Genomic DNA, 23,609 nt, shown 5'->3' with positions numbered 1-23,609 from the left:
ATTTGTAGCATGTTAGTATCTGAATTATATTTGCCTATTAGCACTCATTTAAGTCTATAAAATAAAAATAGTTCAAATTAATTTGACTCTTGAGCACTTATGTGTTAGGTTACTTTTATGTTATAAGCTGGTGCATATGGTATAAGCTCATAAATGCATGCAAAAATAGTAATACGGTATTGGAGGGACCAAGACAAACCAGAGATGGAGTAGGTATTGTTAAGCCAACAGTTATCATGCCATATGATTTTAAGGATAAGGTTTGTAAGGTATCTAATTGATAAAAAGTTAGTCTATTCACATAGTGTTTATGAAGTCTGCTACAACTGAATGACTTCATATTTAGCCCAAACCCATCCAGCAGATGGTAGTGTAACTATTAGACACATACCGAGTCCAGGAACTGGACTCTAAAGTTCATTCCATTAAACAAGTTACAGTGGTAACAAGCTACATTATTTACATTATGAAGACTTGCTTTGATTTCTAGCAATATGTCATTAAGGGTAAAATATTTGATAATTTTTTTAAATTCATGAATGAACTGGCTTTAAAATTAAAATATTCAAGGGAGGCACGATTGTCCAATCATGCGAGTGTGAGATGGAAGCTTGTTAGGTGTTCTGCACCCTGGAAGGATTACTGGTTTATCCTGTTTTATCTCATTAACACTCAAGATTAAAGGCAAAGCTAACAAATTTCTACTTACAAATGGTATATAATTAACTTTACTGAACTTTCCTGTGTGCCTCTTAGGTCTTATTCCGGTAATACAGTACAGTACTGTATTTCATTTCTGATTTAGAAGGCCTGGTCTGAGACAAGGCTATAAAGAGCAATGATCCTCAGAGCACAACTGCAGTGTATGGCTACACCGAGTTACAAGGTGGAAACGCAAGCAGTGTGCAGCTACCAAATTCTATGGAAGTTACAGTCCTCCCTACAAATTCAAGGAGGTTACATTCCTAGGTTGCAAAAAGTACAAATACAAAATTATGTCTGTACACAAATTTATGTTAATTTTGAGTTTCAGAGATCATATAGACATAATATATCACTGCTGAGCCTTTGAGCACAATGTAAATGAAACCTTATGATCAGTTTTCAATTTAGGGGTCATATGACAAGCCTGATAAAATGGGTACTGCCAGAAAATCTGGCAGGTATAAACATTTTTTAAAAATAAACAAAAAGTTCTCATACCTTATTTTTGTTCAGTGAGAGAGTGTTAAGTGTGTGGAGGCAAGGTATGATCACACTGTCATCCAAGTAATTGTTATCTAGTATCAATTCCTCCAAGAAAGGAAATTTGTTCAGCCCATCCAGCGACCTGTTGAAGAAATTCTTGTAAACAGGTTAACAAGTTGGACACAGGAGGGCATAAGAGATTTTTTTATTAAAATTTGAAATACCACACTGTATTCATATCTGCAAAACATTTCCCAATGTTTACCTAAAACCCATCATACAGAATGACTGTCACACTATATCAAACAGGATAGGTTTTTCTAAAATTAATGAAATCTGTCAATATAGGCTGGGAGACTAAGTGAGTTAATGAGGATACCTTCAAGCTGTAGTACTGGGTGATACTCTAACAGAGAGCACCTAAGTGATTTTAATTGTGTCACTACTAGCATTACTTCCTGTGTTTTGAAAGTTTTCATTATCTACCCCATCATTTTCCTGCCTTTCCTGACATATGCCTTATTGTGCTGTCTGAAAGAAAGGTCAGGCGACATTATTACATCCAGGTCCTTCATGCATTCCTTTCGTTCTATTTGGTGATCCTCTTGCATTTTGTATAGTGTCGCTTTTGAGTTCTTCATTCTTTCCATGACTAAGCAGTTGAAACTGATCATCACTGAATGCCATCTTATTCTCTATTGCTCACCTGTTACCTGGAGTCTCTAGTGTGTGTTCAAGGGGTCAATGTCCCCACTGCCTGGTCTATGACCAGGCTTCCTGGTAGACCATGGCCTGATTAGCCCTTAAACTGTCTAAACGTACATCTATGTTCGCACGTGTAGCACTCCAAACATAGATCTACGTTCGATTTTACATTATGTAAAAAAAAAAAAAAAAAAATGTAGATCTACGTTTGGAGTGCTACGCATGCAAACGTAGATCTACATTTGGACAGTTTATGGGTTAACCATGCTATTATTGCTGGCCATATGCAATCCAATGTATGAACTACAGCCTGGCTGGTCAGGAACAGACTTTAGGTACCCTCCAGTACCCTCTTGAAGACAGATAGTGGTCTATTTGTAATCCCCCTAATGTATGATGGAAGGCTACTGAACAGCCTTGGGCCCCTGACAGTGTTTTCTCCCAGTGAACTCACAGCACCCTTGCTTTTCATTGGGGGTTTGTTACACTGTCTGCCGAATCTTTTGCTTTCATAGGGAGCGATTTCCGTGTGCAGATTTGGGACGAGGCCCTCTAGGATTTTTCAGGTGTAAATTATGATGTACCCTTTATACTTATGCTTTAAAGAGTACAGGTCAAAGGACTTCAAACATTCCCAGTGATTGAGGTGCTCGAGTGAATTCGTACATGTAGTGAACGTCCTCTGTAAATTCTCCAGATCTACAATTTTGTCTGTCTTGAAATGGGCTGTAAGTGTACAGCAGCATTCTAGCCTAGATAGAACAAGTAACTTAAAGAGGATCATCACTGGCTTAGCATCCCTTATTATGAAGGATCTCATTATCCTTCCTATCATTTTCCTCGCAATTGTGAAGATGAGATCCTCTGGCACTATCACTCCTACTGGAAGACTTTCCTTACATCTTGCAATTTTTGTGGCTTCTACTGATTTTCTCATCCACAAGTGATACATGTTCTACCCATCAGTAAGCTGAATGTTTATTTACCTACTTTCCCTGTTTTGGATACTAACTGCCTTCATTTTGTGAGAACACCCCATGGCCTCATATTTTATAATATATATATATATATATATATATATATATATATATATATATATATATATATATATATATATATATATATATATATATATATATATATATATATATATATATATATATATATATATATATATATATATATATATATATATATATATATATATATATATATATATATATAATATATATATATATATATATATATATATATATATATATATATATATATATATATATATATATATATATATATATATATATATATATATATATATATATATATATATAAATAAATAAAAAGGTGAGGTTAGATTTAATTTTGGGCTACTTAAACAAGTAAGCTTACACCCCTAGTCCCAAAGTATAACTCTCCATTGCATAACTCATTTAATCTTAACCCTTTGACTGTTTCAGGCCCCTCTCTGAAACTGTCATTCTATGTCGCCAAATATTCGAAAAAAAAAATTTATTTTTTCTTATGAAAATGTTAGGAATATTTTTAGTAGTGTTTTAGCCTAAAAAAAAAATTTTGCCATCAGTACGGTTTCTTGCATTTTTCAATATTTTTCTGTTCCAGGTAACTTATGTGGCCTGTGAGACCAATGTAAGGTGCGTTCTTCAAATATACACTCATTGTTTACAACACAATAACAGAACAAACTTTATCGCTATTAGTTTGTGTATACACTTTGTTTACACAAACAACCAATACAAAACAATGTTTATTACTATTGTTCCATAATATATATACAGTGGACCCCCGCATACCGGACGCATTGCATAACGTACAATCCGCATACCGGACGCTTTGATCGCTAAAATTTTGCCTCGCATACCGCCCAAAAACCCGCTCACCGCCCTTCGTCCGAGACGCGTCCAGTGTGCGGCCTGAGCCAGCCTCATATGTTCCGCCGGTGGCATTGTTTACCAGCCAGCCTCCGCGGTAACATCCAAGCATACAATCGGAATATTTCGTATTATTACAGTGTTTTCGGTGCTTTATCTGGAAAATAAGTGACCATGGGCCCCAAGAAAGCTTCTAGTTCCAACCCTACAGCAATAAGGGTTAGAATTCCAATAGAGATGAAGAAAGAGATCATTGATAAGTATGAAAGTGGAGTGCGTATCGCCGACCTGGTCAGGTTGTACAAGAAACCCAAATCAACCATCTCTACTATTGTGGGCAACAGAAAGGCAATCAAGGAAGCTGTTCTTGCCAAAGGTTTAACTGTGTTTTCGAAACAGAGATCGCAAGTGATGGAAGATGTTGAGAGACTCTTATTGGTGTGGATAAATGAAAAACAGCTAGCAGGAGATAGCGTTTCTCAAGCGATCATAAGCGAAAAGGCTAGGAAGTTGCATGAGGATTTAATTAAAAAAATGCCTGCAACTAGTGATGATGTGAGTGAATTTAAGGCCAGCAAAGGTTGGTTTGAGAGATTTAAGAAGCGTAGTGGCATACATAGTGTGATAAGGCATGGTGAGGCTGCCAGTTCGGACCAGAAAAGCGGCTGAAAAATATGTGCAGGAATTCAAGGAGTGCATAGACAGTGAAGGACTGAAACCTGAACAAGTGTTTAATTGTGATGAAACAGGCCTGTTTTGGAAGAAAATGCCAAGCAGGACCTACATTACTCAGGAGGAAAAAGCACTCCCAGGACATAAGCCTATGAAAGACAGGCTTACTTTGTTGATGTGTTCCAATGCTACTGGTGATTGCAAAGTGAAGCCTTTATTAGTGTATCACTCTGAAACTCCCAGACCGTTCAGGCAAAAGAATGTCCTCAAGGAAAATTTGTGTGTGCTGTGGAGGGCAAACAGTAAGGCATGGGTCACTAGGGACTTTTTCTATGACTGGTTACACCATGCATTTGCCCCCAATGTGAAAGATTACCTAACTGAAAAGAAATTAGAACTTAAGTGCCTCCTGGTGTTAGACAATGCCCCTGGTCATCCTACAGACGTGGCAGAGCGACTTTATGGGGACATGAAATTCATTAAGGTGAAGTTTTTGCCTCCTAATACCACTCCTCTCCTGCAGCCCATGGACCAGCAGGTTATTGCAAACTTCAAAAAACTGTACACAAAAGCTTTGTTTGAAAGGTGCTTTGTAGTGACCTCAGAAACTCAACTGACTCTAAGAGACTTTTGGAGAGATCACTTTAATATCCTCAATTGTATAAACCTTATAGGTAAGGCTTGGGAGGGAGTGACTAAGAAGACCTTGAACTCTGCTTGGAAGAAACTGTGGCCAGAATGTGTAGACAAAAGGGATTTTGAAGGGTTTGAGGCTAACCCTGAGAGGAGTATGCCAGTTGAGGAATCAATTGTGGCATTGGGGAAGTCCTTGGGGTTGGAGGTTAGTGGGGATGATGTGGAAGAGTTGGTGGAGGAGGACAATGAAGAACTAACCACTGATGAGCTGATAGATCAACTTCAACAGCAAGAGGCCAGACCTGAGGAAACTGGTTCAAAGGAGGGGAGAGAGAAATTGAAGAAATTGCCTACTACAAAGATTAAGGAAATCTGTGCAATGTGGCTGAAAGTGCAAACCTTTATGGATGAAAATCACCCTCACACAGCTATTGCAAGCCGTGCTGGTGACTATTACACTGACAATGTTGTGAAACACTTTAGGGAAGTCATAAAGGAACGAGAGGTACAGGCCACTATGGACAGATATGTTGTGCGAAAGAAGTCCAGTGACTCTGAAGCTGGTCCTAGTGGCATTAAAAGAAGAAGGGAAGTAACCCCAGAAAAGGACTCGACACCTCAAGTCTTAATGGAAGGGGATTCCCCTTCTAAACACTAACACTCTCTCTCCCCTCCTCCCATCCCATCAATCATCACCAGATCTTCAATAAAAGTAAGTGTCATGTAATTGTGCATGCCTTTTTCAGTTTGTGTGTATTAAAATTAACATTTCATGTGGTAAAAATTTTTTTTTTCATACTTTTGGGTGTCTTGCACGGATTAATTTGATTTCCATTATTTCTTATGGGGAAAATTCATTCGCATACCGAACATTTCGCATAACAGCCAGCCCTCTTGCACGGATTAAGGTCGCTATGCGGGGGTCCACTGTACATATGTACAGTCACTAAACACGTTCCTAGAACTGCTGCAGCTTGTGGAACTCTTTGAAACATGGGTATATGCAGAGGGGCACTTCACACTCTTCACACATAAAACGAGTGTCTCTGCGTGTTTGTGGGCGTTTTGTCGTATGCATACATACATAACACCTCTTCTGAGCATTTTTCTTGGCAGTAGTAGGAGGCAGTTGTATGGGGTAGTGATCACCAGGCCTCAAACGAGATGACGTCTGTGGGCGCTGGTCTATTGCAGGAGTTGCTCCTTGGTACTTTGCAATTATTTGTCTGATTACTGACAGGCAAAATTCACCATATTTTGGTGTTTTGTTGGTCTTCAACTTGTATATGTTATAAGCATTTAGCATAGAGATATCAACAAGATGGAAAAAAAGTTTTATATACCACTTATAACTCTTGCGTACACAGTCTGCAAACCCAATCTGCATGTCACATTTGTCCACTAAGTGCATATTGAGGTTGTAGTCCATGACAGCTGCAGGCTTTAGAATGGGTTCATTGGTCTCTCTGTTGTCCCTGCCACTGGGTACCATTTCGTTTCTGTGAACTGATGTCAACAATGTGACATCACGTTTGTCATGCCACCGAAATGCCATGATGTCATTGGCAGCAAAGGCTTGCACCTCACCTCTGCGAGTGCCACCGTTGAACTTTGGCATATGTTTACGATTACCACGCACTGTGCCACACACGTCTGTCAAGTTCACTCGCGAGAAATCACTGAGTAAGGGGCTTGTGTACCAGTTATCAGTAAATAACATATGCCCCTTACCAAGATATGGTTCCATCATTGTTCGAACCACATCACCAGAGATACCCAATAACTTAATGGTATCTCTCAAAGTATTACTGCCAGTGTACACAATTATATCCAAAACTAGACCACTTCTGCAATCACACAGTACAAATAGCTTTATACCAAAGTGTTTCCTCTTGCTTGGTATACAGTATGTGTTGGTTTCCCTGACAATGATGTCCATCAGGGGTTCATCGAAGAATAACTCAAAGCAGTCCAGTTCACTGGCATTGTTCGCAAGTGGACAAGATGGCTTTATTCCACTTTGTGTTTCATCAAAGTCATGGGGACTGGGAACAAACTCGTCACCGTCCTGCCAATCCCAGATGCGGTCTGCTGGTGGGGTCTGGATATTGTACCGTGGTTGTGGCTGTGGTTGTGGCTGTGCAGGTTGTGGTGGTGCAGGTTGTGGTAGTGTGGGGTAGGGTGAGGCTGGTTGTTCTGCTGAGTCAGCCGCGTGGCTAGTAGCGTGGCCCGGTGATGGTGCCACATGGGCCGTGCCACCCTCACTATCACCACCACTGCCTCCTCCCTCACTGTCACCATTCATACCCATCGTTACAATATCGTCATCTTCACTATCAGGTTGTGGTGTTGGGCCACGGGATGTGCTCCCAGAGTTTCTCCTTCCCCTTGGAACAACATATGAAACACTACCAGACCGCATGCTACGTCGTACATACTGGCGCTTCACTGGGGAATATTCACTCTCACTGTCACTAGAACTGCTTTCAATGACTTTGAAATCACTATCACTATCACTGCTATCATCAGGGTGTTGTACACGACCAAATAGTTTCCTCTTTCGTCCTGGTACAGGCGAACGTGAACGTGAACAAGCCGGCACAGCACCAGAGGTCGAAGGTTGTGGGTCATCTGGGTTTTCGTCACTATTTACGTTATCCTGGGCACTTTTTTCGGTAACACTCACTTGAAAACCCTTGAATTCACTGTCACTGACACTTTCATCGCTGTTAGAGCTATCACTTGGGAACAAAAGACCTCCAATCCGCCGAGGAGTGAGGAACTTCTTACCGAGAGGCATGGTGAAAATGGACTGACAACATGGCGTTCCCACAATGCACCGCTAGGTCCCAGATTTTTTTCACAGGGTGCACACCGACCACTGAGACCCATTCTCTCCCGTGTAGGCCTATCAGGCCTTTGGCGCTCGATTTGAAGCCGCTAGAATTTGTGCGTATAAATACGTCAGAAACATTGGCTCGTAAGACGTATTTATACGTCGGAAACAGTCAAAGGGTTAAGGAACTAACACAATAAAATACTTGTGCTCTACGATTCAATATTAACCGAATAATATACAAATATAAAGACACATGTGCAACATCTGGATATCTTTATTGTAGACGTTTCGCCATCCAGTGGCTTTATCGATACAAATTCTAGGACATAATTGGAAGACTGTAGAACTATATACAAAATATGAGGTAATCAGTCCCTCAGCCTTGGAGTTAGTGTTCACAGCATCGTGGTGGAGGAGAATCTGGAGCAAAGGCAAGAAGACTGGCGGTTATATAGGCGTCAGTGGATAAGGACATGCAGCAGACGAGGGCATAGTCACTGGTAGGCGGGATTCCCCAGTGGAAGTAGGTCCTTCCCAAAGAGATGGGTTAGTTGCAGCAGCCGTGAAGAAGGTCTTGTAGATGTCCTCTGAACCAAGATTCCATGATGTTGCAGTGTCTGACAAGTTGTGCAAGAAAGGTATAAAATACCGACAATATGAATTCTCCTCCACCACGATGCTGTGAACACTAACTCCAAGGCTGAGGGACTGATTACCTCATCTTTTGTATATAGTTCTACAGTCTTCCATTTTTTTTTTTTTCAACAAGTCGGCCGTCTCCCACCGAGGCAGGGTGACCCAAAAAAGAAAGAAAATCCCCAAAAAGAAAATACTTTCATCATCATTCAACACTTTCACCACACTCACACATTATCACTTTTTGCAGAGGTGCTCAGAATACAACAGTTTAGAAGCATATACGTATAAAGATACACAACATATCCCTCCAAACTGCCAATATCTTCCAATTATGTCCTAGAATTTGTATTGATAAAGCCACTGGATGGCGAAACGTCTACAATAAAGATATCCAGATGTTGCACATGTGTCTTTACTTTCATATTGTCGGTATTTTATACCTTTCTTGCACAATATACAAATGGTAGTTACGTTCCTGAAAATGACATATAATGAAAAAATAATCTTAAAAATGAACTGAAGAACATGAGGGAAAAATAGGGTTACGTTCATTACATCCAAAAAAGCCAACCAAATTTTTTTTAAAGCGTTGTAATACATCAAAACTTAAAAAATAATAGTTTTCTATTTACATATATTCATTGCATTATAACCGTCATTGGATGTGATAAAAATGTGTTGGGAGGGATGATGTGACCTTGTACAATACCTGTACAAACATATGACTCAGTTCAACAACTATCACCTGCTGCCACAACCACAATCACCTGCAAACATTAGTAAAAATACCAGCTAGACATGATTTTTTTTTTTTTACTAAATAAATATAACCAGCATAATACGCACCATAATATTAGTGCAAGCTATCCCCTAAAATATGAGAAAATAAAATCATGAGAACACCTCAGGTTATCATCACATGCTGTTGTTACTGAAGAGTTTAAGGACTGCGATGACCCGAGAGTCATGTCAATCTCACCACTGAAATTACCTTTTAGAATGCTTTTGTAAATATAAACTATTACTTAAAGTATCATTTCCCTTACATTTTCTATAATAAAAATGAAGAGTAGCAAGGAGCAGAGGATGGTGTCAGGCTCATGCTGTGCTGGCCCTATCATCACAAAATGAGTACCAATTGAAATGATGCATGAATGTATACAAAGTAGGTACTGTATACACATATCCAGGTTCCTTTCATTTTTTGACCTTAATTATGCAAATGAAGAGAAGGTATATAAATAGCAAGTCATTCATCACAAAAACAGTGCTGTATGATCCTTATGGGTTTAGCACTTATTTATTCTTATAATAATAATAATAATAATAATAATAATAATCACAAAATAAAAGTTTTGCAACTAAATTGATGCACAGTATATACAATATACACAAGGTACTGTATTCACATTATATTTAGTTTCCTCTCAGTATAACCCTGATGATGAAAACAAAGAAGCAATGGATATATAAATCTTGGAGTCTTAATCAATTTGCATATAGTATATATTATTTCCATAACCTCACATTTTAGCCCTGATGATGCAAAGGATATGAAAACACTGAATGTGCTGACTGGTATGTGGGAAGCAAATGATATAGCCTCTTTTGGTGATTTTCTCGAGACTCCTGTGGTGATAATTTACGTATAAGCAGTGTATATACTGCAGAGCCACTATGAACTTCAAACACAAGCATTTATCATGGCAATGCCTTCACTTTCTCTTCTAATTACATACTCATTATTTTCAATCAATGACATGTTCAACATTTGTACAAGTATCCGTATTATTATTATTATTATAATCAAGGGGGAAGCGCTAAACCCGGAGGATTATACAGCGCCTGGGGGGGGGGATGTGGAAGGCATTCAGGCTTAATTCGGGGAACTGGAGCACAGATCCAATTCCCTAAATCAAGAGCCCCTCACCAACATCAAGGAACCTTCCTTGAGGGGACAAGTATCCGTAGGGTAAGCGAGTGACTGTTGAAGGCATAGTAATGTGTTGCTACATTGAAATTATTGGTTACTAGCCATTACACCGGATTTTAGGTATTTTTCCCTATATTTACAGAGTCATAAAGATCATGGCACCATGATCAAAAATTTTCCAAAAATCTTCACCCATTGTGCAGTGAAAAACATTCTAGAAGACCTCGTTTTAATTAATGGTGTACTGTATAAGGAGAAGTGAAGCAGAGAAGGGATTTGAGGTGTTAAGATTATCACATTCAAGGAAAAGGAGCTCTAATTTCTTGATCAAGGTACTGCCCTCCTTTGAAGAGTGGAGTGTTGCAAAAGGAAACGGTTTTGGCAAGGATAAAGCAGCTCACCTGATGGAGTTGTAGGAAAGGTCAAGTCTCTTGGTTTGGAGACCATATGTGGCCCCCAGGATACTGGGGATCCTCTGGCAATCCTGTCCTACAAAACATAGCTGAAACAAACGAGACAGCTGTATTACACTCTTAATTGTTGATTAACTCAGTTATTCCTACTGTATCTAATAGTTAAGCTGCTAAAAATAATTTTACTAGAACCTCAATGGACATAGGATAACCTAAATAAAATTATATTTAAGTAATTCACACGTATGTTGCTATGCAAAACAGTTGTCATAGTCTAAAAGTTGTGTAAATGTATCTAAATTAATATTCAGGTTTGATCCAGTGATGAGGAGAACAGGTTTAATTCCTTTGGTCAAAAGTCCCTCACCGTCTTCAAGGGGGATTATATTAATAATCCCCACTCCTCAAGGAGGATTATATTAATAATCCCCACTCCTCAAGAGGGATTATATTATTAATCCCCCTTGAGGAGTGGGATTATTAATATAAACAAAACTAAGCGCTAAACCCACCAGGGTTATACAGCTTGAGGAGCGGGAGTCCCTCAAATCTGGGTTTGAATTATAAAGGCAACTATATTTCCTCTGGAAGCAGAACCGGGAACAATATTATTATAATCAAAGAAAGCGCTAAACCGACAAGGGTCGGGAACAATAAAGCTCCCAATTAAGTCAGGTGGACTCCCAAACCTCAACAGAGCCACATGATTATTATTATTATTATTATAATCAAGGGGGAAGCGCTAAACCCAGAGGATTATACAGCGCCTGGGGGGGGGGGGGATGTGGAAGGCATTCAGGCTTAATTTGGGAAACTGGAGCACAGATCCAATTCCCTAAATCAAGAGCCCCTCACCAACATCAAGGAACCTTCCTTGAGGGGAACAGAGCCACAGACACACACACACTCATACTCAAGTCAAAACATTTGGTTTTCCATAGCCTAAGATTAATATTAATATTACTGCATTATAAAATATACAGTAATCAGAAAGCTCATTGGATTTGCAGCATTTCGGGCTGATGGAAGCCGCTCCACCAAAGCAGCTTGAAGTATATGAGGACAAACGTCCCAGAGAAGAGATAACACGAGATATTCAACAATAATGCTCAAGGCAGAAAGAAGAACATGAAGTCTGCGTGCAGCCAGCAGCAACAGCCTGGTTGATCAGGCTCTGATCCACCAGGAGGCCTGGTCTCAGACCGGGCCGCGGGGGCGTTGACCCCCGGAACTCTCTCCAGGTAAACTCCAGGTAAACTACCAATGCTGGGGCAGAAAAAATAAGTGTTATAATAACCATTAATTTTTAAAGGGGTGGACCGGTAAGCCAGGGGAAGGCCTCAGTCAGATGACCTAAAGCTCCAGTGGCGGGTCATCATGTAACTAAGACCCGCGTCAGGAAACAATTTTCCGGTTTCCCGATAAACCTTACCTAACCTAAGCTGGGGCAGTGTCCAGCAAGATGGTCTTGCTGGGTGGGTTTATAGGGCAACCATGGCTGACGCCGTACTGAACCCTATTGTACCTGGCAACAAACTATGTTAGCGCATAAACTCTTGAAGCTTCCAACGAACTATGTTAGCGCATTACAAACTCTTGTAGCTCACAACAAACTGTTGTACCTCAAAACTGTTCTAACTGTTTGTCAGCTCATATACAACAAATTGTTCTAACAGGAGCTGTGACTCGACCCTTGTAAACACAAACAGGTGAATGCACAACAAACTTCTCTAACATTACATAACCTGCTCTAACACAATAAATTGCTCTAACACCAACTGATTTAACCAACTGCTCTAACAACAAATTGGTATAATACAACAAGCCTGCAACAAACTTGTAACATACAAAAAACTGCTCCAACATTCAGCAAACAACTTCAACACAACAAATTGTTATAAAACAAAGTGGTGCACCACACAACAAATTGCTTTAACGTAAATTATTCTAACACAAACTGATGTAAACCACAACAAACTCTACAGCAACAAACTGGCATAACACAACAAACTGCTTGTCACAATAAATTGTTCTAACAAAAACTGGTATGGCAAAAAACTGCTCAAAGAACAAATTGTTTTAACAACAAATTACTCTATCATAAATTGTCCTAACGCAACAAACTGCTCTAACACAAACTGATGTAACACACAAACTGCTCTATCACAAAGCATTTACATGTGGAGACGTATGTTTATAATTTTTCACAAGAAAACAGCTCCTTCAAAGGAGTACCTTGATGGAAATGGTCTCCTGATTCAAGGGATTGGAACTGCCTTCCCCTTCTTCTGATCAAACCTGATTTCCTCTCAATCTCCAAGTGCTGTATGATCCTTACAGGTTTAGCGCTTTCCTGTGAATATAACAAAAATCATGAAAACAGGAAACTAGAATGATTTGGTTGGTTGGTTAATTGGGATTAAAGCCCTTCGACTACACGAGGGTCATTAAGGCTGCATGTCACTGTTTAGCGGTTAATCCATGTATATTCTAAGTGTTTTGTATACAGATATCTCTCAAAGTGTACACAAACAGGTGCTCTCAGCGTATGTATATCAAGAGATATACTCATCAATATATATACAAGTGAGCACACCCCAGTGTCTTAAAGTATAGAAGAGTCCTGTTCATATAACATGTTAGGTTCCAGGCTACTGCTGTAAAGCGAAAATCACTGTAGTGAAACCCCTCAAGGGAGGTTCCTTGATGCTGGTGAGGGGCTCTTGAGCTAGGGAATTGGATCTGTGCTCCAGTTCCCTGAATTGAGCCTGAATACCTCCCCCCCCCACCCATGTGTGCTGTATAATCCTATGGGTTTAGCACTCCCCCATGATTATAATAATAATTATAATAATGTAAAGTGCATTGACCTCATCGCTCTAGGGCCGTGAGGTTGTGCTGTGCACACGCTCCTGGTTGAGAGGCCTTCCTGCGCAGATTGATTTTCGCAAGATGGCGCAGAATACAAGAAGGCGTGTCAACGCTGTGTGCTTTGATTTAGTGTGGGGTGTAGTTACACCTTAGTCCGCACAGGAGATTCTACCTTTGATTATTCGCGACACATATGGCATTGCTGATCAAGATTTGTATGGAGTATTGCTCAACGGGGCTTACCGGATATTCGTCAAGCTACGATCGACGGCAGTGTATGAGCGCCTGGTGGAGCAGTATCAAGATGGCTGTGTGGATGTTAACTCGGCAATACGAGTTCGTCTAATTGATGTGTCGCGACACTACACTTGGGTGAAGGTACGTAATGTGCCTTTCGAAGCTGACGAGGCAGACATACGGAATGTTTTTGAATGTTACGGTGCTGTGCATCTGGCAACAGCAGGTACCTGGGTGGATGGGGCATACGCCGGCTTGCAGGAGGGTACGTTCAACCTGAAGATGACGCCGAGGCATTCCATCCCATCGTTTGTCATCCTGGAAGACTTCCGGACACAAGTGATGGTGTATTATGCAGGGCAACGCAAGACTTGCAGGCTATGTGGCGCTTATGACCATATGGCAGTCCAGTGTGGGAGGCAGCAGCGACGACAGGATGCAGACAGAGGGACGGAGCGAGGGCCTGACCTGATGGCGGGACCTGTTTACCTGGAGTTTACCTGGAGAGAGTTTCGGGGGTCAACGCCCCCGCGGCCCGGTCTGTGACCAGGCCTCCTGGTGGATCAGCGCCTGATCAACCAGGCTGTTGCTGCTGGCTGCACGCAAACCAACGTACGAGCCACAGCCCGGCTGATCAGGAACTGTCTTTAGGTGCTTGTCCAGTGCCAGCTTGAAGACTGCCAGGGGTCTGTTGGTAATCCCCCTTATGTGTGCTGGGAGGCAGTTGAACAGTCTCGGGCCCCTGACACTTATTGTATGGTCTCTTAACGTGCTAGTGACACCCCTGCTTTTCATTGGGGGGATGGTGCATCGTCTGCCAAGTCTTTTGCTTTCGTAGTGAGTGATTTTCGTGTGCAAGTTTGGTACTAGTCCCTCTAGGATTTTCCAGGTGTATATAATCATGTATCTCTCCCTCCTGCGTTCCAGGGAATACAGGTTTAGAAACCTCAAGCGCTCCCAGTAATTGAGGTGTTTTATCTCCGTTATGCGCGCCGTGAAAGTTCTCTGTACATTTTCTAGGTCGGCAATTTCACCTGCCTTGAAAGGTGCTGTTAGAGTGCAGCAATATTCCAGCCTAGATAGAACAAGTGACCTGAAGAGTGTCATCATGGGCTTGGCCTCCCTAGTTTTGAAGGTTCTCATTATCCATCCTGTCATTTTTCTAGCAGATGCGATTGATACAATGTTATGGTCCTTGAAGGTGAGATCCTCCGACATAATCACTCCTAGGTCTTTGACGTTGGTGTTTCGCTCTATTTTGTGGCCAGAATTTGTTTTGTACTCTGATGAAGATTTAATTTCCTCATGTTTACCATATCTGAGTAATTGAAATTTCTCATCGTTGAACTTCATATTGTTTTCTGCAGCCCACTGAAAGATTTGGTTGATGTCCGCCTGGAGCCTTGCAGTGTCTGCAATGGAAGACACTGTCATGCAGATTCGGGTGTCATCTGCAAAGGAAGACACGGTGCTGTGGCTGACATCCTTGTCTATGTCGGATATGAGGATGAGGAACAAGATGGGAGCTAGTACTGTGCCTTGTGGGACAGAGCTTTTCACCGTAGCTGCCTCGGACTTTACTCTGTTGACAACTACTCTCTGTGTTCTGTTAGTGAGGAAATTATAGATCCATCGACCGACTTTTCCTGTTATTCCTTTAGCGCGCATTTTGTGCGCTATTACGCCATGGTCACACTTGTCGAAGGCTTTTGCAAAGTCTGTATATATTACATCTGCATTCTTTTTGTCTTCTAGTGCATTTAGGACCTTGTCGTAGTGATCCAGTAGTTGAGACAGACAGGAGCGACCTGTTCTAAACCCATGTTGCCCTGGGTTGTGTAACTGATGGGTTTCTAGATGGGTGGTGATCTTGCTTCTTAGGACCCTTTCAAAGATTTTTATGATATGGGATGTTAGTGCTATTGGTCTGTAGTTCTTTGCTGTTGCTTTACTGCCCCCTTTGTGGAGTGGGGCTATGTCTGTTGTTTTTAGTAACTGAGGGACGACCCCCGTGTCCATGCTCCCTCTCCATAGGATGGAAAAGGCTCGTGATAGGGGCTTCTTGCAGTTCTTGATGAACACAGAGTTCCATGAGTCTGGCCCTGGGGCAGAGTGCATGGGCATGTCATTTATCGCCTGTTCGAAGTCATTTGGCGTCAGGATAACATCGGATAGGCTTGTGTTAGTCAAATTTTGTGGCTCTCTCATAAAAAATTCATTTTGGTCTTCGACTCTCAGTCTGGTTAGCGGCTTGCTAAAAACTGAGTCATATTGGGACTTGAGTAGCTCACTCATTTCCTTGCTGTCATCTGTGTAGGACCCATCTTGTTTAAGTAGGGGCCCAATACTGGACGTTGTTCTCGATTTTGATTTGGCATAGGAGAAGAAATACTTTGGGTTTCTTTCGATTTCATTTATGGCTTTTAGTTCTTCCCGCGATTCCTGACTCCTAAAGGATTCTTTTAGCTTAAGTTCGATGCTTGCTATTTCTCTGACCAGTGTCTCCCTGCGCATTTCAGATATATTGACCTCTTTTAGCCGCTCTGTTATTCTTTTCCGTCGCCTGTAAAGGGAGCGCCTGTCTCTTTCTATTTTACATCTACTCCTCCTTTTTCTTAGAGGAATAAGCCTTGTGCATACATCGAGTGCCACCGAGTTAATCTGTTCTAGGCATAAGTTTGGGTCTGTGTTGCTTAGTATATCTTCCCAGCTTATATCGGTTAGGACTTGGTTTACTTGGTCCCACTTTATGTTTTTGTTATTGAAGTTGAATTTGGTGAATGCTCCCTCATGACTAGTCTCATTTTGTCGGTCTGGGGCTCCATGCATACATGTCTGAACCTCAATTATGTTGTGATCTGAGTATATTGTTTTTGATATGGTGACATTTCTTATCAGATCATCATTGTTAGTGAAGATGAGGTCTAGTGTATTCTCCAGTCTTGTAGGCTCTATTATTTGCTGGTTTAAATTGAATTTTGTGCAGAGATTTAAAAGCTCGTGTGAGTGTGAGTTTTCATCAGAGCTGCCTCCTGGTGTTATTTCTGCAACAATATTATTTGCTATATCCCTCCATTTTAGGTGCCTTAAGTTGAAATCCCCCAGGAGCAAGATGTTGGGTGCAGGAGCTGGAAGATTTTCCAGACAGTGGTCAATTTTTAACAGCTGTTCCTGGAATTGCTGGGATGTTGCATCCGGAGGCTTGTAGACTACCACAATGACTAGGTTTTGGTTCTCGACCTTTACTGCTAAAACTTCCACTACGTCATTTGAGGCATTAAGCAGTTCTGTGCAAACAAGTGACTCTGCAATGTACAGGCCAACCCCCCCCTTTTGCCTGTTCACTCTGTCACATCTGTATAGGTTGTAACCTGGGATCCATACTTCGTTGTCCAAGTGATCCTTTATGTGGGTCTCAGTGAAAGCCGCGAACATTGCCTTTGCCTCTGCGGGACACCTGCAAAGGGCCATAGTTCTTCTTGGAGCGAGGAGGTGGAGAGTTCCCGACGGTGGGGTCGAGCCCATCAATGCCTGTAGGCTCTATGGTCTCCGCTTTGGTGGAAGGGGAGACCAAGTTGAGTGGAGAGGAACGAGCGGAGGATGTGGCTTCAGAGCAGTTGACGGACAGGTTTTTGGAGACGACGAGAGCTGGGGATGATGTACAGTCGGTGGACGGACCAGAGAAGAATGATGACGAGAGGAGAGGCAGTCAGCTGACTGCGGGTGCCGCTTCTACGGGAGTGGTGACCGTGGTCAAGGTGGCGGCAGAGGTACATTGTGAGGCATCCCCCGACCAGACAATGGATGCAGAGTGTTCGGCGAAAGAGGGCGGCAACGCACTCTGATTCCGATGATGTCTTGACCCCGGCGCAGAGGCCGGGGAAGAAACCGTGGGCCGACGTGGTGAGTGGAGGCGCCACAGGTGTGTCCAGTCAGGTGTTCGACCAGGGGGGGGAATAGCACTCACAGTGGAGAGCGTGGTGGGAAGAGTAGGAAGGCTGGTAATGCGTCTATGAAAGAAGTTCCAGGGCAGCGTGTAAAACCCTTCAAGAAGGTTTCAGGTGTATGACTGTGAATGTAAATGGGATGTGTGCAAATGTGAAGCGTTTGTGGCTCTAGGGGTTTTTGAGGTGTTATGCCATAGATATTGTGTTTGTGCAGGAGCATAACTTTAAGGTTGGTCGGGAATTGAATGTGGTTGGATATCGTGTGTTTGTGGCACATTTGGAACGTTTAAAGGGTGGGGTTGGGATCCTGATTTGGGAGATGAGCCCGTTTGTTGTAATTAGATGTGAGGGAGGGGAGGAGGGTAGGGTACTCTGGGTAGATGGATGGTGGAGGGGTGAGCAACTGGCAGTGGTTTGTGTGTATGCGCTGGCGGAGCATGATGTACGGGTGAAGAATGAATTTGTGCATGATGTTTCGATTTATTATTTGAGATCTCTTCCCTCGGTAACAATCGTAGGCGGTGATTGGAATTGTATAGTACGTAGAAAGGATGCGGAGCCACGGGGGGCAGGGTGTTTTTTGGTTAGCCTAAGGGATCTTTTGCTGGGCATGGGGTTAAGGGATGTTATTGGAGGTGGAGACCTGATGGTTGAGCATACGTTTCATAGACAGGGATACGTGGCCAGGCTAGATAGGTTATATGTGACGAGAAGTGTGTGGGTGATGTGTGTGCGTATGGTAGATGCCGTATACATGGATCATAGAGCTGTTTATACGGACTTGACTTGGGCCAGCTTACCTAAGAGGTATCCAGGGTATTGGAAATTAAATGTGAGGCTTCTTGGGGTGGAGGAGGCGGGGTTAGATTTTAGGACAATGTGGGAGAATTTGTGGCGAGAGGGTAGGGATGTGGGTGACTTCAATTCAATTCAATTCAAAGTTTATTCTCTGTAAGGATTACAATGCTGAGTTTACAGAATTTGGTTATTGTGTGGTTTACATGTAGTAAAATAATGATTACAGAGTGTACCACTAAAACACCTAGCATGGCTAGGCATTTCGGGCAGACTTAGTTTAAATCTTAATTTTAAAATATTACAAATTATGAGGTAAGTTGGTATTATGGCTAAGTGACTAAATACTAGTTTGTGAGTTTAGCAATGTGAATGCTTTTGTTTTGGCACAGTACATAGTTTCAGTATTGGAGTATCACAGGATTCATTATTTTAAGATTGAGATTAATATTTCAGTTTATGGTCAAATGGGTGAGTGAGTGTAAGTGTGAACCACCAAGTGGTATTCGTGTAGTTAGTTGACGGGGTGTATCAGGGAGATAAGATGTTTTCTAATGGTAGTTTTGAAGGTGATGAATGTGTCTGCAGTTCTAGAGTTCTCAGGTAGGGTGTTCCAGATTTTAGGGCCTTTGACATACATTGAATTTTTATAAAGGTTTAGTCGGACACGGGAAATGTCGTAGAGATGTTTGTGTCCGGTGTTATGCCTGTGGGTTCTGTCACAACTATCAAGAAAGCGTTTTAGGTCAAGGTTGATATTGGAGTTTAAGGTCCTGTAGATGTAGATTGCACAGTAGTAAGTGTGGATGTACTGAACTGGGAGTAAGTTTAGATCTATGAAGAGTGGGGGGTGTGTTGCCAGGGATGGGATTTAGTGATTATTCTTACTGCAGCTTTTTGTTGGGTTATTATTGGCTTTAGGTGTGTTGCTGCAGTTGATCCCCAAGCACAAATAGCATAGGTGAGGTATGGATAAATAAGTGAGTGGTATAGTGTGAGAAGGGCATTTTGCGGCACGTAGTATCGTATCTTGGAGAGGATCCCAATTGTTTTGGATACTTTTTTGGTTATGTGTTGGATATGGGTGCTGAAATTCAGGTTGTTGTCAAGGTATAGGCCTAGGAATTTGCCCTCATTATGTCTGGTAATTAGTGTGTTGTCGATCTTAATGTTAATTTGTGCATCTCCTGTTCTGCTACCAAACATAATATAGTAGGTTTTGTCAGTGTTAAGCGTAAGTTTATTTGCTGGGGTGGTGGGATGGGGTAGCTAAGGAGAGGATCCGGCGGTTTTATGTGCGATGGGGAAAGTACCAGGGTTGGATGACGTATGGGTTGCAGCAGTATTTCGAGGGTAGGTTGCAAGGTTGTTATGAGAGGGGCGTGCAGGCAGGGCAGTATCTCATGGAGGAAATCGAGTTGTTAAAAGGGAGGATTCGAGATTTGCAGAATGACAGATTTGATGCGGTGAGAGTGCAGGGTGGATTTGAAGAGGCGGTGTGGGGTGATCGTCCATCGGCCTGTGTGTTACGGGGACAGAGGCAGCACTGTATGGCTATAGAAATTGATAGGCTGGTGGTACATGAGGACTTAGGTGGATATAGGGCGGGACAGAAGTTAAGAACAACGGAGACGATGAGTGATTACGTGGATAGGTGGTTTGGAAGAAATTTATCGAGTGTAGGGGTGGATGTGAGGGCTTTCGGGGGGTTGGGGGAGAATGTATCTTGTGTGGTAAGTGGCAGTGATCGCATGGCGTTGGGAGAGGATATTGAAGAAGGGGAGGTGTGGAGGGCTTTAGAGGGGATGGCACGAGGTAAAGCACCAGGTTTGGATGGCTTGCCCTGCGAGTTTTATGTGAGCCATTGGAATGTGTTGAAGTCCTTCTTAGTAGAACTAATGAATACGATGAAAAGGGAGGGGAGGATGGGCAGGATGCAAGTAACTGCGGTTGTGGTTTTAGTGCCAAAAGGTAAGCGACAAGACACGGTGCGGGACTTTAGGATAATATCATTGCTGTGTTCTGAATGTAAGATTTTTGCAAAAATTTTAGGAAATAGGCTGAAGTGTGTGGTGGATAGAGTGGTTGCGAGAGGGCAATATGGTGTGTCTGGGAGGACAATGTATGACGGGCATAGTATTATAAAGAATTTTGTGGAAGGGTCGGGAGGGGAGCAGGGGGGGTGTCTTAGTGTTAGATTGGCAGGCGGCGTATGATAGTGTAGAACGTGAGGTGTTGTGGTACATATTAAGGAGGCAGGGTTTTGAGGAGGAGGTGGTGCGTTGGGCAGAGACATTGTATACAGGTGTGGGAGTGTGTGTACAAGTAAATGGGAATTGGGGAAGTGGGTATCCATGGGTTGGGGTATTAGGCAGGGTTGTCCCCAGTCTCGATTGTTGTTTGCCTGTTTAACAGACCCTTTCTATAGAAAGGTGGAAGCGTGTATGGAGGTGGATTGGGGAGTAGGAAGTGGAGAGCAGGGAATAATAGGGTACATGGATGACACGACAATACTCGTGCGAACGCTGAGGAGTTTACGTGCGGTTGGAGATGTTATTGATAATTTCGCGGGGGTTACCGGTTTAAGAGTTAATGTGGAAAAATAAAAGTTACTGGTTTTAAGAGATTGGGTGGGAAGAGAGAGTTGGGGATGGAATGTATGTTGGAATATGGTGGACAGGATAAAAGTGTGTGGGATAGTGTATATGGGTAGTGCGAGAGAGGCGAGGATGGTTAATTCTGGACTTGTTGTGGATCGAGTGGTGGGGCGCTTGGATGGGTTGAGACCAACTCATTTGACAGTACATCAGCATGCGATTGTTGTGAATGTGTTGTTATACAGTAAAGTCTGGCACTTGGCTGCGGTATATCCGTTAGCAGGTCCAGATGTTACGAGGCTGTTAAAGAGGGTTTTCCATTTTCTTTGGGGTTCTGGGTGTGAATGGTTGAGTAGGAGTGTGGTTACTTTACCGGTCAACAGTGGAGGATTGGGGTTGATTGATTTACGGTTAAGAGTCAAGTGTATTTATTTGAAGTGGGGGTTATGCCATGTGCGGGGTCAAGCGGGGAGGGGCATGAATGACTTACATGAAGAGGTGCAAATGTGGTGGGGAGGGGTGGAGATGAAAGGTGTGTGAAGACGTGTTGCAGGCGTTGCTGCATGCACAGGACCCTAATAAAGTTCGAGTGGGTGTTTTAGAGCGTGTTGTAAGGGCGACGGTAGTTGCGAAGGCTGAGAGTATCTACCCTATGTATGCGTGGAAGGATATATGGGAGAGATTACGGTTGATGAGCGTGCGTCCAAATGTGCGAGAGGTATTTTTCCGTTTTCTCCATGATATACTGCCGTCGGGTGCTACACTTAAGGAAAGAGGGTTGATGGTGGGGGTGCGTGTCGGGTGTGTGGGGATGAGGAGACGGCGTTTCATGTAGTGTATTTTTTGTGATAATTTGGGGAGTATCAGGGAATGGATGGGTAAGGTTCTGAGGACAGTGGGAGGAGGCGGGATATCAGTATTGAGGGCATTAAGTTTGGACGTGGGAGGCGTCGAGGTGCCTGTGCAACGTGCAATCACATATATAATTGCGGATTTTGTTTTTGTATCCTGGGCGATGAGAGGGAATGGGGATTGGGAGGTGCGCATTTATAGAACGTTGTGTTGTAATCGAGAAATATATGGAAGTCGCTGGGACCAGGCTTTTTCAGCAGGGTACTGTAGTATGAGTGTGAGAGCATTGTTAACGTTGTGAAAGGGGGGGGGGGAGTTGAAGTTCAGGGGATGGAACGGGCTCGTCTCTAGGGTTGGGTATGCACAAGGGCTGTGTTGCTGTGTGTATCTGTGTAATGTGTGGTTGAGGTAAATGTGGTTGTGTGAGAGGATGTGGTGGTGCAGTTATATAATGTGTTATAGATGTCTTATGTCAGAGTCTACTGCCTTCTTTCTTTGTTGAAGTACTTGATTTACCTTTAGGCTTTGGCCTGGCAAACGGGGTTTTGTGTGTTTGTGCCGAGCATTTTATTTCTATATTATATAATGTGTATAGCCTGTAGATGAGTGCGGAATGCATATGGCTTTTCTAGTTTTGTGGCTAACTCGTAAGACTTGTGGTAAGGCGAGTATGTGTGACTGTAGGGAACTTATGTACTGGGGGGTTAGATGAGTAAGAGTATGTACTTTGTTTTATCATGAGATTGTGATGTAGGTCCTTTCATATTTGTGTAGGTTGTGAGTAACCGATATATTTATATATTTATCGTAATATTCTTATTGTATTGTATTGTGCATTGGCAATATGTCACAGTAATATTATGTAAATAGTGTATACCTGAAGGGATTATGGATTTAATTGTATTATTGAACCTGTTACAGGGGTCACCTACATGTTATGTCCTTGTTGTTCTTGTGTAAATAGGGTTAAGATTACCCATCTTTCTTAATGTTATGATTTGTCACAAGCGATATTTTCTAGTATATTTGTGTAACCTCTTTGTGTCTGTTAATATTGTGTTTGTTATTTGCTATTGTACGTTCTGAGGGATTGTGTTTCAAAATATGTTTATATTAAATGTGTATCAACCCTTGTTTAAGGGTTTTTTATGTTAAGCTATATATTGTATTTTAAATAAATAAAAAAAAATGTAAAGTGAAACATTAGCCTTTTTTTCACTTTCAAATCCATATAAACGTCTGATGACATGTTTACGCTATCATATATTAACAAAGCTAGGCCTAAAAAAATGCATATACAGTACACACATTACCTACCTTAAAATATTTTCGTCCTTAGCATATTGTGAGTGGTGAATATATTTACTGTAGGAAGACTGAATAAATGAAGAATGGG

General features: G+C 42.0%; 1 protein-coding gene across 5 annotated transcripts in view; it reads right to left on the bottom strand.

Annotated features, from left to right (window-relative positions):
* Positions 1 to 23,609, bottom strand: part of LOC128701359 (leucine-rich melanocyte differentiation-associated protein) — a 58,788-nt gene that overhangs the window by 24,633 nt on the left and 10,546 nt on the right. For all 5 annotated transcript variants that reach the window (XR_008408905.2, XM_053795053.2, XM_053795054.2 and 2 more), the window contains exons 2-3: positions 10,903 to 11,003; positions 1,204 to 1,330 (exon numbers count right to left, since the gene is read on the bottom strand). Coding sequence is in view for 4 of the 5 variants with exons in the window: in XM_053795053.2 (XP_053651028.1) it covers positions 1,204 to 1,330; positions 10,903 to 11,003 (228 nt within the window). In the remaining variant the exon portion in view is untranslated. The remainder of the gene's footprint in view (positions 1 to 1,203; positions 1,331 to 10,902; positions 11,004 to 23,609) is intronic.

The sequence above is a fragment of the Cherax quadricarinatus genome, chromosome 72 (assembly GCF_038502225.1).
Source record: "Cherax quadricarinatus isolate ZL_2023a chromosome 72, ASM3850222v1, whole genome shotgun sequence".
NCBI lineage: Eukaryota > Metazoa > Arthropoda > Malacostraca > Decapoda > Parastacidae > Cherax > Cherax quadricarinatus.
This window is presented reverse-complemented; position numbering and strand designations above follow the sequence as displayed.